The 17,442-nt window shown below is 34.7% G+C and overlaps 1 protein-coding gene across 8 annotated transcripts in view; it reads left to right on the forward strand.

The window, feature by feature from the left end:
• The window catches only part of LOC138691769 (gastrula zinc finger protein XlCGF28.1-like), a 218,554-nt gene that overhangs the window by 154,494 nt on the left and 46,618 nt on the right, over positions 1 to 17,442 (forward strand). For 4 of the 8 annotated variants that reach the window (XM_069814130.1, XM_069814127.1, XM_069814128.1 and 1 more), the window contains one exon: positions 1,255 to 3,215. The exons of 3 other annotated variants lie outside the window; for them this stretch is intronic. In XM_069814130.1, the coding sequence (XP_069670231.1) occupies positions 1,255 to 2,068 (814 nt within the window). In that variant the 3' untranslated portion in view covers positions 2,069 to 3,215. Of the gene's footprint in view, positions 1 to 1,254; positions 3,216 to 8,347; positions 9,333 to 17,442 lie in introns of those variants that run through there. One more of the 8 variants, XM_069814134.1, reaches the window with a different exon arrangement.

Raw genomic sequence — 17,442 nt, forward strand, 5'->3', positions numbered from 1 at the left:
ATTATTATTATTATTATTATTATTACTTATTGGCTTTTAACGAACCAGGAGGTTCATTGTTCCGTCACATAAGCCCAACATAGGTCCTTATCCTGAGGAAGATTAATCTTGTCTCTATTGCCATATCCCACCTCCCTCAAATCCATTTTAATCTTATCTTCCCATCTACGTCTCGGCCTCACCAAAGGTCTTTTTCCCTCCGGCCTCCCAACTAACACTCTATATGCATTTCTAGATTCGCCCATACATGCTACATGGCCTGCCCATCTCAAACGTCTGGATTTAATGTTCCTAATTAGGTGAGATGAAGAATACAATGCGTGCAGTTCTGTGTTGTATTAGTTTCCCCATTCTCCTGTAACTTCATTCCTCTTAGCCCCAAATATTTTCCTAAGCATCTTATTGTCAAACACCCTTAACCTATGTTCCTCTCTCAAAGTGAGAGTCCAAGTTTCACAACCATAAAGAACAACTGGTAATATAACTGTTTCATAAATTCTAACTTTCAGATATTTTGACAGCAAACTAGATGATAAAAGCTTCTCAACCGAATAATAACAGGCATTTCCCATATTTATTCTGTGTTTAATTTCCTTCCGAGTATCTTTTATATTTGTTATTGTTGCTCCCAGGTATTTGAATTTTTCCGCCTCTTCAAAGGATAAATTTCCAATTTTTATATTTCCATTTCGTACAAAATATCCGTCACGACACATAATCATATAGTTTATCTTTTCTGGATATACTTCTAAACTTATCTATTTACTTGCTTCAAGTAAAATTCCCGTGTTTTCCCTAATCGTTTGTGTATGTTCTCCTAACATATTCACGTCATCCGCATAGACAAGCAGCTGATGTAACCCGTTCAATTCCAAACCCTCTCTGTTATCGTGGACTTTCCTAACGGTAGACTCTAGAGCAAAGTTAAAAAGTAAAGGTGATAGTGCATCTCTTTGCAATATTATTATTATTATTATTATTATTATTATTATTTTTTTTTTATTACTATTATTATTTTTATTATTATTACTGTTACTTCTATTGCTAATACCACTCTTATTACTACAGTTATTAATAATTTTATGACGATTATTATTATTATTATTATTATTATTATTATTTTTATTATTATTATTATTATTATTATTATTATTATTATTATTATTTATTTTTTTAAGATCATCGGTAGAGAGTAACTTTCCACATTGCTGAATTAGGCATTCTTTCAGCTAATGGCACTTATAATATTGTCAGTGTTGCAGTTAGCCATAGTAGTGGAGTTGCAACATTCAGCGAAAATATTCCACAAGAAGAAGACGTGTATACCGATGACAAGAAATATGATTGTGACTCAAGACTCAAATGCCATGGCCTCGAACACAATGGCGACACGGGATTCAGTTGTGACGTATGTGGAAAAAGTTTGTCGTGCTTGGCAAATCTCAAGAGGCATTTACTCGTGCACACAGGCGCGAAACCATTCAGATGTCACGAGTGTGGGAAATGTTTTTCATGTTCTTCACAACTTATGAGACATTCACGCGTGCATACATTCGAAAAGCCATTCAGTTGTGACGTATGTGGAAAGTGTTTTTCGCGCTTGGAATATCTCAACACTCATTCACGCGTTCACACAGGCGTGAAGTCATTCAGTTGTGACGTATGCGGAAAGTGTTTTTTGCGTTCGGGTAATCTAAAGATGCATTCACTCGTACACACCGCCGTCAAACCATTCACTTGCGATGTGTGTGGACAATGTTTTTCTGATTTGGAAGACTTTACTAAGCATTCTCGCGTACACACAGGGGCGATGCCATTTTGTTGTGATATCTGTGGAAAAGGTTTTGCACGGGCATATAATCTCAATATGCATTCACTTGTTCACACAGGCGAGAAGCCACTCACTTGTGACGTGTGTGGAAAGTGTTTTTCTCGCTCTGACAATCTTAAGAGGCATTCACGCGTGCACTCAGGTGAGAAACCGTTCAGTTGCAACGTGTGTGGAAGTCGTTTTACCGCTATGAGAAGTCTCAAATGGCATTCACGCTTACATACTGGCGAGAAGTGATGGAATTGTCAAGTTTGCGGCGTAATTTTTGTGCGAAATGTACGCGATGGTTTAGGGAGGATCTACATAGTTTTAAGTACTCTAAAACTTCGAGAATGCATATTCATAAGCAAAAAGCGGTGCTAGTGCAATGCCTGGAAAGAACGTTTCGCACTGCAGTCATTTCAAAAGACGTACACGCTGACACAAGCGAGAAAGCTTTCAAGAGCCATATCTGGCAACACTACGACGAATTCGAAATGAATTCACGCGTGCAAATACTCGAGAGTGATGTGTGTGGAACAGAGGTTGAGTATGGCTTCGTTTTGTAGCTATATCAGAACTTACCAGTTCTGGAAAAGTCTCTCTGACTATTAATAGCGATTTGGTCTGTTAATTTGTATCGCGATCTGTGGATGAATGTTTCCTTTCAATAATATTTACGGACGATAAGGGTAATCAATCTTGAAAGAATATAGTGATGTAGCTAATGGAGCTTTAGAATCAAAGACTTAACCTTATGACTGGCACGTGAACTTATTAGATACCGCTGTTGTTTTGCAAGTTAGTCTTTCGACTTTAGTCGTTTCGGCCCTAGGGTTGAAATTTGTTGTTTTGATGTTGGACATTGTAACTTGAAAATGGCGGCAAGTACGATCTCGTTTATTAAAGATCATTGCAAACATTAGTTCTCATTTAATTGAAAAATGAAAGCATACACGATTGAAAAGGAATTAGAAAATAAGTATGCCTTAGACACCAAACACGGACATATTTAAAGGTTTAGGCCTACAATACACTGTTTCCTTAAGGAGTACGTAAAGTCTGTTTATTTTAAAGCTACAATATCATATGGTCTGATCTCACTATTAGCGAAATTTGAGTGCAAATTTTGTTAATTAAAATTATTGCATTTTCTCTTCCTTCCATACTTATCTTCTCTCTTCATCTCCTGTCTTTCTTTTGCCTCGTTTTCTCTTTCTTGTCATCCATATTTTTCATATCAACAACTACACTCCCTATGTTACATTTCATTTACTCGTCACTTCGAACATCTGTATTCGAACCAAAATCTCTTACATCTTCCCAGATCTCCGATACATTAAACATTAAACCAAGGAGACGAGTTACAAATCCACCGTCAAACTCATCTAACTGTAGAATTATATCGACTATTTCGTTTATATGACGTCATTCCATTTTCGACCAATGAAGTTTAATGAAATTTTGAATTCCAACCAATCACAGTCAGACTTTGCGATAATTTCTGCAGCTAGATTTATCGCTATCAATTTATCGCATGGTCGTTGTTTTGTTTAGTCGTTGTCGCCAACTGTTTCCCCGTAAATTGATGATCATGGATACATTAAGATGCACCTACACGGTTAAACTATTCTTTCAACTTTAAAGCAATTAATGCAAGATTGTTATTTAATATTAATTAATATATTTACGCAGTGAAGACCACGTTCAAAACGGCGCACCATGTAGACACAAAATATTTATGCATTTTAATTGAATGTACCTTTTAAACTTTATTCTATTCTTCCCAGATTGCACGCATACGCGATTGGAATATTGAACTGTGTAGATGCAGCGTTAGTTCCCTTACACACTACAGCGAGAATGCGTTTGTCGAGCTATAAAAAATTCTTTCGTGTAGCACTCATTGTAAGTAACGGTCGAAACAAGGCACAGCTGACATTGGTCCTGCTTCCACAGGTAACGTAACCTATAAAATTGTAGCCTATAACATTTGTATTGGAATTAAACAATTAATAGACGTTCAAATTTATGTAACATCATCGCATATCAAACTCAAATACCTTGCATAGTAATAATGTCTTCCATCAAACTGCCTTTCGTATGGCGTAATAAAATTCGTGTTTTAATTAGGCCTATCTATACAGGGATAGCTTCACTGTGTGGCAACATGTCTCGCTGTGGATACGTAAGCATTGGTATATAGCTGTCCCCACTGTTACTGTTAAATTAAATTATGATTTCAGCAGATAATGAAAATGTATTTGTTATAATAATAAGAGAAAAGTGCAGTACATGTAATTGACAATGTTAAACCTGTATTTCGCTTTTCGCAATTGGCATTACTGAATAATAACATCGAATTTCTTTATTGCTATAATCGATATTCATCTACGAGTATTTCAACTTCACAATGTCTGAATAGGTTAAGTACTCGTTAATATACAATTATTAATATTTTGTGATCGAATTTTAGGGATATATTATTTAAATTTTTATTTTATTCACGAAATAGTCCTAATAAATGTCACTCGAGGTCTGAGATTTCCCAGATAAATCCACTCGCTTCGCTCGTGGATTTATCGGCAGATCTCAGACCTCTCGTGACATTACTACACATTATTTCTAGGTAGTATTCCATAAACGAAAGAATAGATGGCAGTATTCGAACTATGAAATAGGCGTACAAATTTCTATTATAGTATCGCTCATTGCCCGTATTTCGGAATGAATAATCAAATAGTGTTGTACTTTACCGCTAGAGCACATTATTTCATTGTAGTTTTCTGAACTGAATCTGGAAATAAATTGAACAGCTCTGTAACCTAAATAAACTATGAAGGACCATACCTGGTTAATTTAGTATTTTCCCAATCCCTTCGAATGTGTTCTTTCACCATATTACATTGCTTTAATTCTAATTTTATACTGTTGAACTTATTAAAATAATATTAACTTCAATATTACCGCGATTGGAGGCCTTGTAATCGATTTAATTTGCCATAACATTCAATATTTCGATTTTGAACCGTACGAAAATCAGTTTTAATTCCCTGGCAAGTATTTTGATCGGAATCATCCCGTGTGGACAAACGCAGTACGCCCAACTGGGCAATGCTCCATTTAAAATAATACATAGGAAAAAAAATCCGGACACGGCATTCAGATTAATTCCCGTAAGTGAGAAGTTACGTTTAATATATTATAACTATGTACCGAAGTATATATTTACCGGTTAGTGTTATACATCCACATTATTAACATCTCAATTTTACTTACTTATAATTTTTGTGTTATTATTATTCTGAATTTTAATTCTGTTCAAATTTTAATTCCATAATATTCTTGTATAAAGTGTGCTGAGCTATTATTGGTCCATGTCTTTTTTACGAGCACAATAATATTACAAGAAAAAGAATAGGAGTAGCCTGTTATGTCCCATAAAGGCGAATCCTTCCCGAGGGTGTAGATCTTTAGTAACTCATGGGGTGAGATATTCTGCATAGGGGTACGTCTAAGAATATGGCAGTTGCTTCGCCACAATTCGTAAAGTTTTTGTACACTCATAAATTTTCTTCCTAATGTCTGCGCACGCACACTCATAGACCTATATAGGCCTATTTTGGTTTAGTATTGCTATTTTGTGAATCACCTGACCAGCACACTGGATGCTTTTATGCATATTTACGATGCTTGGACACTGATTGTATAATTAATATTTAGTTCATAAAAATGGAAATAAATACACTATTTTATTATTATTATTATTATTATTATTATTATTATTATTATTATTATTAGTACTACCTATTATTATTATTATTATTATTATTATTATTATTATTATTATTATTGAAATTATTAGTACTCTGTTCCAAAATATGGTGTAGAAAGATGTAATTAATTCTCTTCCAGAACATGATATATGTGAGTTAGGTTCTCAGTGATATAATGTAACTTTATGCTCGACCATGCCGAAATGTACTAATTATACACCCGGTAGCAGTCTTTTAATGCATGTCATTAAAGTACACCTACTCATTAAAGTACAGGTCTTCAGCCAATGATTACTCAGCTTACATGTGTTCAGCCAATGACAAGTCAGCTTTGTACCGTTATAAAACCGCAAGTATAGATTATTCTCGGTTATGCAATCGAAAGAGAATTAGCGAAAAATCACGGAGGCTGGAAATCCAATACTGTCGCAGAAGGTTATGTTCTGTTACTATAATAATTAGCGTTAATTGTAAATAATATTCAAATAAATTCAATTTGTCATCTCGTTTTTCAATGTCGAGTTCAATAATCTAGGTTATAATATTATAATATTATCAAGTTTAACGGGACTACGTCAAGGGCAATGAGATTATTGTTCCTCGGAAAAAATCAATACTTTCGCGTCTGCGCACATCTCACAATTCACGACCTAGAACAAGGTCACTTCCGATCTTGTCAGATACCTACAAATAAAATGTATACATCTGAATACCGGTAATTTCAAGTTAGAAATATGGTCGAGCATAAAAAGTCGTATGAAACTCGCCTATAACAGTAATTAAGAAGCTCGTATGAAAATTATGAAACTCGCTTGCGCTCGTTTCATAAATATCCATACTCGATTCTTAATTACCTTCATTATAGGCTCATTGCATAATGTACTATTAATACATCTTCCAGGCACTTATTTCATTGATAAATTAACATAAGAAAAGCATAAAAATTAGGTACATTTCATTCTGTGTGATGTAAAATGAATTTAAGGAGAAACAAAAATTGTTTTGAGTGAAGCAAATTATCATAAAACCAGCAATGAATTACAACCCGTTTTTGTAGGACTGTTGAGCCTTAGATATTCTCTTCAAAACTCACTGTGTTAGTGTTACGTTTTCTGCATCAGGAACACCTCAGCATGTGTCCATTTGATTTCTGTTCATAATGAACTGTTTAAATGTTGTAGTTTGATGCTCTACAGAAGATTAGAAACATTCAAAACTGCTCTGTCTGATAATTCTTCCACTATTGTACAGAATACCACACCGCGAAACATTTCATCCACGCATGCACAATAATCATACTTCTTTTCTTTGGTATGCAGGGAGTATTATTATTTTTATTATTATAACAAATATTATTATTATTATTATTATTAAACTCTTAATATTATTATTATTGTTATTATTATTATTATTATTATTATTATTATTATTATTATTATTATTATTATTACTATTATTATTGCTACCATCATTATTATTACTATTATTATTATTATTATTATTATTATTATTATTATTATTATTATTGTGTTATTATTCAATTGAGAAGCTTTTATCATCTAGTATGCTGTCAAAAAATCTGAAAGTTTGAATTCATAAAAGAGTTATATTTCCGGTTGTTCTTTATGGTTGTGAAACTTGGACTCTCATTTTGAAAGAGGAACATAGGTTAAGGGTGTTAGAGAGTAAGGTGCTGAGGAAAATATTTGGGGATAAGTGGGATGAAGTTACAGGAGAATGGAGAAAGTTACACAACACAGAACTGCACGCATTGTATTCTTCACCTGACATAATTAGGAACATTAAATCCAGACGTTTGAGATGGGCAGGGCATGTAGCACGTATGGGCGAATCCAGAAATGCATATAGAGTGTTAGTTGGGAGGCCGGAGGGAAAAAGACCTTTAGGGAGGCCGAGACGTATTTGGGAAGATAATATTAAAATGGATTTGAGGGAGGTGGGATATGATGGTAGAGAATGGATTAATCCTGCTCAGGATAGGGACAAATGGCGGGCTTATGTGAGGGCGGCAATGAACCTCCGGGTTTCTTAAAAGCCAGCAAGTATTATTATTATTATTATTATTATTATTATTATTATTACTATATTATTATTATTACTAGCATTATTATTGTTGTTATTATGACTTATTATTTTATTATTATTATTACTATTATTTTATTATTATTATTATTTTATTAGTATTTTATTATTGTTATTATTATTATTATTATTATTATTATTATTATTATTATTATTATTATAGTGGCGAGGACATTCAATAGGAGTCAGTCTGGATTTAATGTTCCTAATTATGTCAGGTGAAGAATACAATTCATGCAGTTCTGCGCTGTGTAACTTTCTCCATTCTCCTCTAACTTCATCCGTTTATCCCAAAATGTTTTTCTAAGAACCTTATTCTCAATCATACTTAATCTCTGTTCCTCTCTCAAAGTGAGTGTCCAAGTTTCACAACCATACACAACAACCGGTAATATAATTGTTTTATATATTCTAACTTCTAGATTTATTCGCAGCAGACTAGATAGCGAAAGCTTCTCTACCGAATAATAACCACTATTACTTTGACTATGATGATGATTATTAATATTATTACCTTAATTTTTTAAGACTATCCTTGCAGAAGTAACTGAAGTTGGAAATCCACTATTAATTCCTTCTATATTACTTTGCTTAAGAAGCATATATTTCCATATTACTTCGACATATTCTTTTCACTAATGGAAAATATAATTATCAGTGTTCCAGTTAGCCATAATAGTGGAATTTCAACATTGAGTGAAAATCTTCCACAAGGAGAGGAAGTGCATACCGTTGAGAAGAAATACGATTGTGACGTTTGCGGAAGGTTCTTTCCTGACTCTGCAAGACTCAAAAGACATGGCCTCGTACACAAATATGAGAAGAAATTCAGTTGCGAGGTGTGTGGAAAGTGCTTTTTCCAATCGGAAGTTTTCGAAAAGCATTCAATCAAACACAAAAGCGAGAAGCGTTTTATTTGTCGCGCGTGTGGAATGTGTTTTTCAAAGTCGAAATATCTCAAGAGCCATTTACGCGTTCATACAGACGAGAAAACATTCAGTTGTGACGTTTGTGGAAAGGGTTTTTCGTTCTCGGCTAACCTCGAGAGGCATTCACGCGTGCACAGAGACTCGAAACCATTCAGATGTGACGTGTGTGGCAAGTGTTTTGCGTGGTCAAACAATCTTGCGAGGCATTCAAGCTTGCACAGAGACGAGAAGAAGTCCTTCAGTTGTGACGGTTGTGGAATATTTCGATATGCAGTCACGCGTACATACAGACGAGAAGCCATTCAGTTGTGACGAATGTGGAAAGTGTTTTTCGCGTTCGGTTCATCTGAGTATGATTTCACCCAAATACAAGGACGTGAAGCCCTTCCGTTGTGATGTGTGTGGAAAGATTTTTGTACGCCAGGATAATCTCGATGTCCATTCACGCGTTCACACAGGTGAGAAGCCATTCACTTGTGGTGAGTGTGGAAAGGGTTTTTCACAGCGTGATCATCTTACTGCGCATATACGTGTTCACACTGGCGAGAAGCCGTTCAGTTGTGAAGTGTGTGGAAAGAGTTTTTCGCGCTTGGATAATTTCAATGTCCATTCACGTATTCACCAGTAAGAAGCCATTCAGTTCAAGTGTGTTTGTTTTTTTATTCCTCCCTCCCCATTTGGGAAACTTTAACACAGTATAATATATACAGTCACGAAGCTCAATACTTACTAAATATACAAACATAGTTGCTCACACCAGGATCGCTACTATCGCCTCATCACAGACCCCTTCCCCAGCAGACTTCAGATTTCGTATTCTTTTGAAAAAATTAACACCTTCCTACCATATTGACATGTGAAATGCTAAGGTTTATATATATTGTTTTCATAAAGTATATATATTATATTTTATAAACTCACCTTCCTGGATCTTTCGGAAGAAGGATAACTCTGACTTCTTTTTCTTACAATATTTATAGTACCACGAACGTCTCCTTGTCCCATATTATATTCAAATTATTGTATTTTAGCCATTTACAGTTGCTACAACCGATAACGAACATTTCACAGTTTACACAACTTTTCACAACAAAGCGAAATACGGCACAGTCAAGCCTTTTCGATCTAGACGACGCCGTAATGTATGTTCGGGTTTTCTATTTCAGTGTGTGGAGCTCAGTGAAATATTATAACTTTATTGCGTATCATTGCTAAGTTTTATTTTGTGCAATTTGTCCATAAGTTCCGTTTACTTCTTCTTGCATAATATGTTGTAGAAATAATTACAGAACTGTGTTATTTTAATGTGAAGAGAATTTTACGTGTTAACATAATCTGTTCGCATCAACATTTTAAGTTTAGAATGGAAGCTATTTTGATGTTCAATAAAACGAATTTATATTGTGATCTTAATTTAGCACATCTACGTTCCTTAATTGTAGACAGAAAATTTACCATTCCACTCCTATGAAATTAGTGTACGTACCATTGTTACTTCGTCTCTTATCTAGTAGATAAATATACTAATTCAGTACTCAATTGTAGTATTGAAATACAGACAAACAGAATGTGACGGATGACATACATAACATTATGTTTAATTATAATGTATAATTGCGAATATAGGAATATAAGTTAAATACAGTAATCATAACCTATAATATCCATATGACATAACATACATATGTAGTGGCAGGGCATTGGAGACCACTAAAATTAGAGAGTAAGGGGCAACTGGTACAGTAAACATAACCTATAATTTCAACATACCTAAATATTCGTGCGGTGCAACTGAAAATTATTGAATCGTGTATAAATGAGTGTACAAGTATTTCGCAATATTTAAACGAAATAAAGGCAGGTATTACACATACGAACAACGAAATTTTCACACCTAAAATAATATCACACCTTAACTCGCAAGGAATTTTGTCTGAAGTGTTCCCTACTCATTGTTTTAAATTTTAATAATGTAATTATACTACATTTTAGAGAAATATATGTTATCTTTATGCATTCCTATTAATTTATATGTTGAAACGCCGCCGTTTGTGATCGGGTTAAGCGAGTCACATGGTCAGCCTTACGGCCTGTATTGGATCACGATAGCAGTGACACAGTATATTGTTCCTAGTACTCGCAGCGCTCCAAGCGGCTAGCAAATATCGCGAGAAATGCAACTCATAGCAAAAATCATCCCAAGCTTCGTTACTGTATATAGTAGACTGTGACTTTAACGAGTATTTATATGTACACACAGACATGAACCCATTCTGATGTGATCTCTGTGGAAAGGATTTTGCATGCGCGCCTAACTCAAATTGCATTTCTGTGTTCATATAGGCAAGAAACCTTTGAGCTATTACGTGTTTCGAATGGCTTTCGGCGCTAGGAAAATCTTAATATGCAGTTTTGGTCTAATTGGAATCCATTTTTTATGGTCTGCACATCTCTGTATACATTCATGCGTGTAAATAGGTGAGATGCCATTCAGTTTCAGGGGGAGATGGGTTTTGGCTGTTAGAAATCTCAAAAGGGTGTACACGCTTCCTGGCGTGAAGCCAAGTTTGTGGGTTACGTTTCTTGAATGAGGGAGGGAAGTCAGAAATGCTACGTTTGTGGGAAGAACTATAAAGAATAATTATTGTGTATTCTAAGAACTCAGGAATTCATTCACACAAGCAAAAAACCGTACTAGTGCAACGACTGGAAAAAAAAAATATCTTGACTATAGACATTTGAAACACGCCAGAAACCATTCCATTCTGATACGTGTAGAACTGAGGTAGGTTATGACTTTATTTTGTACTCAAAGCTCTGAACTGTGAGAGATCCGAAAAATCATGGTGATTGGTAATAGCGATTTTATCTGAGAATTTTTACTCGTTCAATAATATTTACCAAAGATAAGGCGATTTATTCTTGGAAGAATACAATGAGTGCATTGCAGCTTTAGTATCAAACGCTAACAAAAACCTTGTGATAGGCAAGGAAATCCTTAGATCCCCGTTTTGTTGTCCTTCAAGTTAATCTTCCGTTCTGCACTCCTTTCCACTCCACAGCTGTCACATATACGTACCTACGTCACATCCGCTATTAATCACGTATCGGTCAGAGATGGCGCTTTCTCGGTCCTCGACTTTGGAACTATTGAGAGTTGGAACCAGTGACAAACATCTGACGGTAACAAGATCACAGGTTTATAAATTACACCTCAGCGCTATTATGGAAAGAATTGTCTGAATCTCGATTACCTAAAATGGCATGCACGCATACATACTGAAAAGAAATAATTTATTTGCTATGATTATTATTATTATTATTATTATTATTATTATTATTATTATTATTACTATTACTATTACACTGATGTTAATTAAAAAAATATTCTCCAACAATTACTGATTCTAGTTAATTAAAGTGCCCTGAATCCGAATTTGTGTTCATGTGTTCATAATCATGTTAGATTTTTCTGTAGTTTTGAAAAGAAAAAAGTAAAAAAAATGTGAAAATTGACAAATTTCATGATTAAAAAATAAATTTAATACTATAATCTAAGTTGTATTATTGCTTTTAAGTACTGAAGATTGCTGATTCTAGGCCTCTATTCTGTTTTTCTTTGTCACGCCAGGATTTTCTGTAAATTTTGGAAATAATGACGAAAAAATTCAAAATTTAAATAAGAGTATCAAAAAAATCATATAACGTACTGTATACAATTTTAAAATATATTTTATCGCCGTATATAGGCGTAAAATTGGAGATTATAAAATAAAATTTCATTGTGGAAAACGTTTTACCTGCGTGTTTCTTAATTTCCTTTACTATGGTTGTTTCTGTGTGCATAACTAGTGCTGTGGTAGGCTACCTTGATTGTTTCTCTTATGAGTCTTAATATATTATTTTGTGTTTGATCTAATTTTGTTACTCTCTTTTTGTTAGCTGTAACAATTTCATCACTCCCATATCTGTTGTAAACAATGCAGAAATTTTGAATTTATATTTCTTAAATAAAGTAAAATTCTCGTACAAATCTCTGCTGTCAAGTTTCTATATTTCTAGTGAATATGTAAATGTCCTATTTATGTATATTGTATTTCGGTGAATCTTGAATTTGGTATTGCCAATGTAGGGAATTAAAAACAAACACTGAATATCTCTTTGTCGTTGATTGGTGGCTCACTTCACCGGCGCAGAACTTAAACGTATCGGAGTCTTGTTGCTACAGAAACCATAGGAGGCGAAATAGAAAGTCGCATTGCAAGAAGTGGATTCACCTACGCTATGTTTGTTAATTCCTCAGCCCGGCGCGATTTTTGAACGTACATAAATATAAATACCATAAAATCAGCCACACTGTGATGTATAGTAAAAGTAAAGTGAATTTTTCAACAGTAATCTCACTAGACGTTTTGATTTATCTAGAGAAAATCAAAACTCGAGTGGGATTTAATTGACTATTACACGATTAGAAGAAAGTATATAACGATTAGAAGTAACGAAGCACTCCAATACAATAAAATATTAATTTTCTTACGAAAATACAACTGTCTTCAAATGTATTATTGTACCATCTCAACATTACAAATATTACGCTAGATGCATGCTAGATGGCAGTAGTGAGCAATGCCTTCTCGTCGAGAAGTTCTCGATCTATTATACACGATGGCAATGTTACTAGTCAAGAAGGCTTTGTTGATTCAGTTTCATTTTTTATTAAAATGCAACATTCCACTTCAATTATCCGAATCCCAGTAATCAACGTCACTTGACAGATGATTTTCAATAAATCTTAATATTAAACAATCTCTGATACGGGACTATCCATAATATCATATAGCAGAAGCTATAACATAACCTAACTAATATGCTGTACACAAGTGTTAGAAAAGTTTTAATTAACGACGATGACATAAAAAATAAACATGAATAATTTTAAAAGGAATAATTATTGAATGTACAATTTTCAAATTTGAATGTGGTTGGTGGTTCAATTGATGTTATATTGGACGTGTGCGTAATAGAAGTGGAACTCGTTGATTTAGGCCTACATGGTGTATTCCAGTTATTCAGGATTTCCGAATGGTGCTCTTCATTTATTTGTAAATCTGATTTCAGAAGATGCATAGGTATGATAAGTGATTTTTTTTTTCAATTCTTGTTCTTGAATGCCAATGCGAGTCATATTTGAAACTGCTGTGCATCGACTGGAGTGGTTTGTAATTATATATATATATATATATATTTTTTTTTTTTTTTTTTTTTTTTTTGACGTTCAGACCAGCGCAGTTTCAAATGTTGGCAAACAAAGAAACAAATGCTAGGGACGCGATAAAATTGTGCGATAAGCAGCCATGATTGGTTGAAATACGTCCTTTCGTACCGTTTTATTGGTCAAAAGTAGTATGACGTAGTTAGAGTGTAATAGTCAATTAAAAAAAAAATACTATGGTGAAGTTGTGCTTCACATGGTTCACCTGAAAAGCCGCCTCTGGTTGATTGTCCAGACTCACTAACTATTACTGTCACATGTAACTCTTACCACAATTTGCAACTACTTCACGGCTGTCAGTTTCTGATGTATTGATGTTTTTAATCGGTTGTTTTTGTGTCGCTTTGTCAACTACTATGCATATCTAGCGTCCGAATGAGATGAAAGTGATAACATCAGCGAATTGAGTCCAGGGTCCAGCGCTGAAAGTTAGGCCTACCCAGCATTTGCTCTTACTGGATTGAGGGAAACTTATGGAGAAACCTAAACCAAATAACTTGTACAACCAGGATTTGAACCCGGCTCGCTCGTCACATGGTCAAGCATGCCGTTACTCCACAGAATTGGACGCGTATTGATTTCACTGACATTGGAATCAGCCCTTAAAGACACGCTTCCTTTCTCTGTCTGGCAGCACGTGGAGAGGAAGATATAGGAAGGGAATACAGTGGGAACAGCTCCTTCTCTCAGTCTCGTGGTATGTCCCATATAATCCATGTTTTCGGGATGGAAATATTGAGAATAGCCCACACTCTCGAAACTGTAGTGGGCTGCCAATTTTCCCTGTTGATTGTCGTTACCCACGCTCCTCGTATGTATGCCTTCTTGAAAATTCTATAACGAACATATATAGGCCTACTGTGTTTGAAATATACAAGCGGATACGTAAAGTAATTCATTAGACACATTGGACATTATACATATTTTCCACCATAGGGTCGACCTGGTTGGCAAGTTGGTATAGCGCTGGCTATAGTGTGCTTAAATGCGACAGTCTCAGGTCTGCAGATTTACTGGCATGTAAAAGAACTCCTGCGGGACAAAATTCCGGCACATCCGGCGACGCTGATATAACCTCTGCAGTTACGAGCGTCGTTAAATAAAACATAATATTTTTTTTTATTCACCATAGGCTACAGATACTTTTGACCTAAAACTACTTATGAAAGTATTGAAATGTCTTATTTTCCTTGTTTTTTCTGTTACAGTAAGAAAAATTATACCCGAATACCACGCAGAAATTCATCATTTCAAAAAATAATAATAATCCAGACTCCAGTTAGAATTAGACTTTAAATATATATATATATATATATATATATAAAACAGTAAATAGTAGAGTTGGGCAACACGATTCATTTTCAGAAGTCGATTCCAACGATTCAATCGTACATTACGAATCGATTCTAACGATTCGTTCACGATTCTTCTCAGTCTGCGATTCCAACTATTCTTTTGAATCGTCGCAAGACACTTTCCTTTGCAAACCACGCGTAGAACAAAAACGTTCTACATCTCTCGCATAGATGGCATAAGAGGCGAGACATTGGATTGTCTCTTTCTCATTGGCTGGAACCATTCAGCACAACGAGTTAGAAAGAGAGTTCTATCTCGTTGATTCAGCATAACCTCCATTAGTCTACAAAATTACCCAAGATAATGTTTCTAAATTATAATTTATCAACTGAACCTTATTACGAAGTACATTTTTTGTAAATTTCAGGTTTGTGTTCATTATTTTTCACATTTAATCAAATGCAGTATTTAGATTTCACTCTCGCTCGGGAGTATTCGGCACGGTTCGGAAATGTCCGCTGACAGGTTACATCAAACAAGTAAATAGAATCGTGGGTTACGATCAACGAGCACAGAATACAATAGAGTAGACACTAGCATCTTAATACCATTGGACGGAGTGAAGCCGGTTTGATGGACCTGACGCCATCTTGTTGCTACCAAAACATTGCAAAATAGCTATTACGTTATAGAAGATCTTATGATAATAAGAATTCCATATGTCCCTAATTTCTTGTAGGACTCACACTTTCTTGTTTGTTTCGTAATACAGAATCGCTATGCACGTATTTTTAGCAAAAATTACGAAACTGTCATCGATAAATCACATATATACAGGTTATTTAAATTGGCAGCTCTTCAAATTGCAGTATGGTATTTAATAGATAATCTGGAAGGTTAAACAAACAATAATGATAAAAAAGGAAAATAACAGTTTGACCTTATTTTGCTACTAGTCCAATAAAAATGCTACCCTATAATAATTACTTTTATAGGTTGATCCATTTGCTTCGATTTAATAATGAAACTTGCTTCTTAACGCAAATTATCATTCTCTTCCTTTTGCCAGTATTTCGTATAGATGTCCCGATTTTGTTTAGAGAAAAAATGGAATGCTCTTAACCATATAATATTTGATAGGCTCTTCGTTTATAGTATATAATTAGATTATAACGGCGAACAAAAGTGAAGTTTTATCACCAAATGGGTCAAGTCAGTTCACGACCGAGTTAATGAAGCTACTAAGTCTGTAAAGCATAAGTCTGATTTCGTGATTATAAAAATTAATTACAATAATATTAATACACTATTTCTTTTTCTTCATCAAACGAATACGTGCATTCGGTTTAAGATAAATCCTTTCTCTTAATCAAACAAATACGTGAACAATACGAATCTAACCGACTAACTTAGGCTAAATCATTCATTACCGTATCTAGCCTACCGGTGATAAGTACATTTCACACATGCATATTTACCCGTGAAAAGTTATTCCAGGAATTTTTTTTGGAAACCTGTTTGTGCAGCCATACGCAGAACATGTAGGCATATTGAAATTAGTTAATTCATTAATTAAAACAACGATGCAACATCACAATCAACTGCCCATGTGCTAACCGGGAGCGCAATGTTTTGGTAGCATCATAATGGCGACTGTCCACAAAAGCGGCTTCACCTCCAAGCTGTTTATATCTACTCTATGCATTCTGTGCTCGTTGGTTACGATACCATGTCAATTCGTTACTATTCTTTTGAACGACGATTCGTTGATGCCACGAATCGATTCTTACGATTCTTTATTATTAAGACGTTCGAATGAACGTTTCGTTCACGAATCGACCCAACTCTAGTAAATAGTATCTGTTCACATGAACTAGCATAGTGAAGCAATATGGCTGACCGCGCATCAACACTGCAATTACTCGCCTTCACGATAGACAATGATGTTACATAGAGCACTGCTGTCCTATTCTATTATAATTACATCTGTGGTATGAAGCTAAACCAGGGCAACGAGGTCGAAAATTTGTTTGCAAAAGTTAACGGAATCTTTATGGGGAAAGGAATGTAGCTCCGTGACCCATTTCTTTTAGGGCTCATACAGATATCTGCCTTAGAATTTTAGGAAAATATTAGGCAGAATGAATTTGTATACTGAAATTGTGTATCCGTTTATTATGCTGGAATCATTAGCATACCTAATCCAGAAACCTTTTTGTCACGGCCTTCTATGTTAGTAGCTATTCAACTATCTTA

The sequence above is a fragment of the Periplaneta americana genome, chromosome 16, assembly GCF_040183065.1.
Source record: "Periplaneta americana isolate PAMFEO1 chromosome 16, P.americana_PAMFEO1_priV1, whole genome shotgun sequence".
Lineage (NCBI taxonomy): Eukaryota > Metazoa > Arthropoda > Insecta > Blattodea > Blattidae > Periplaneta > Periplaneta americana.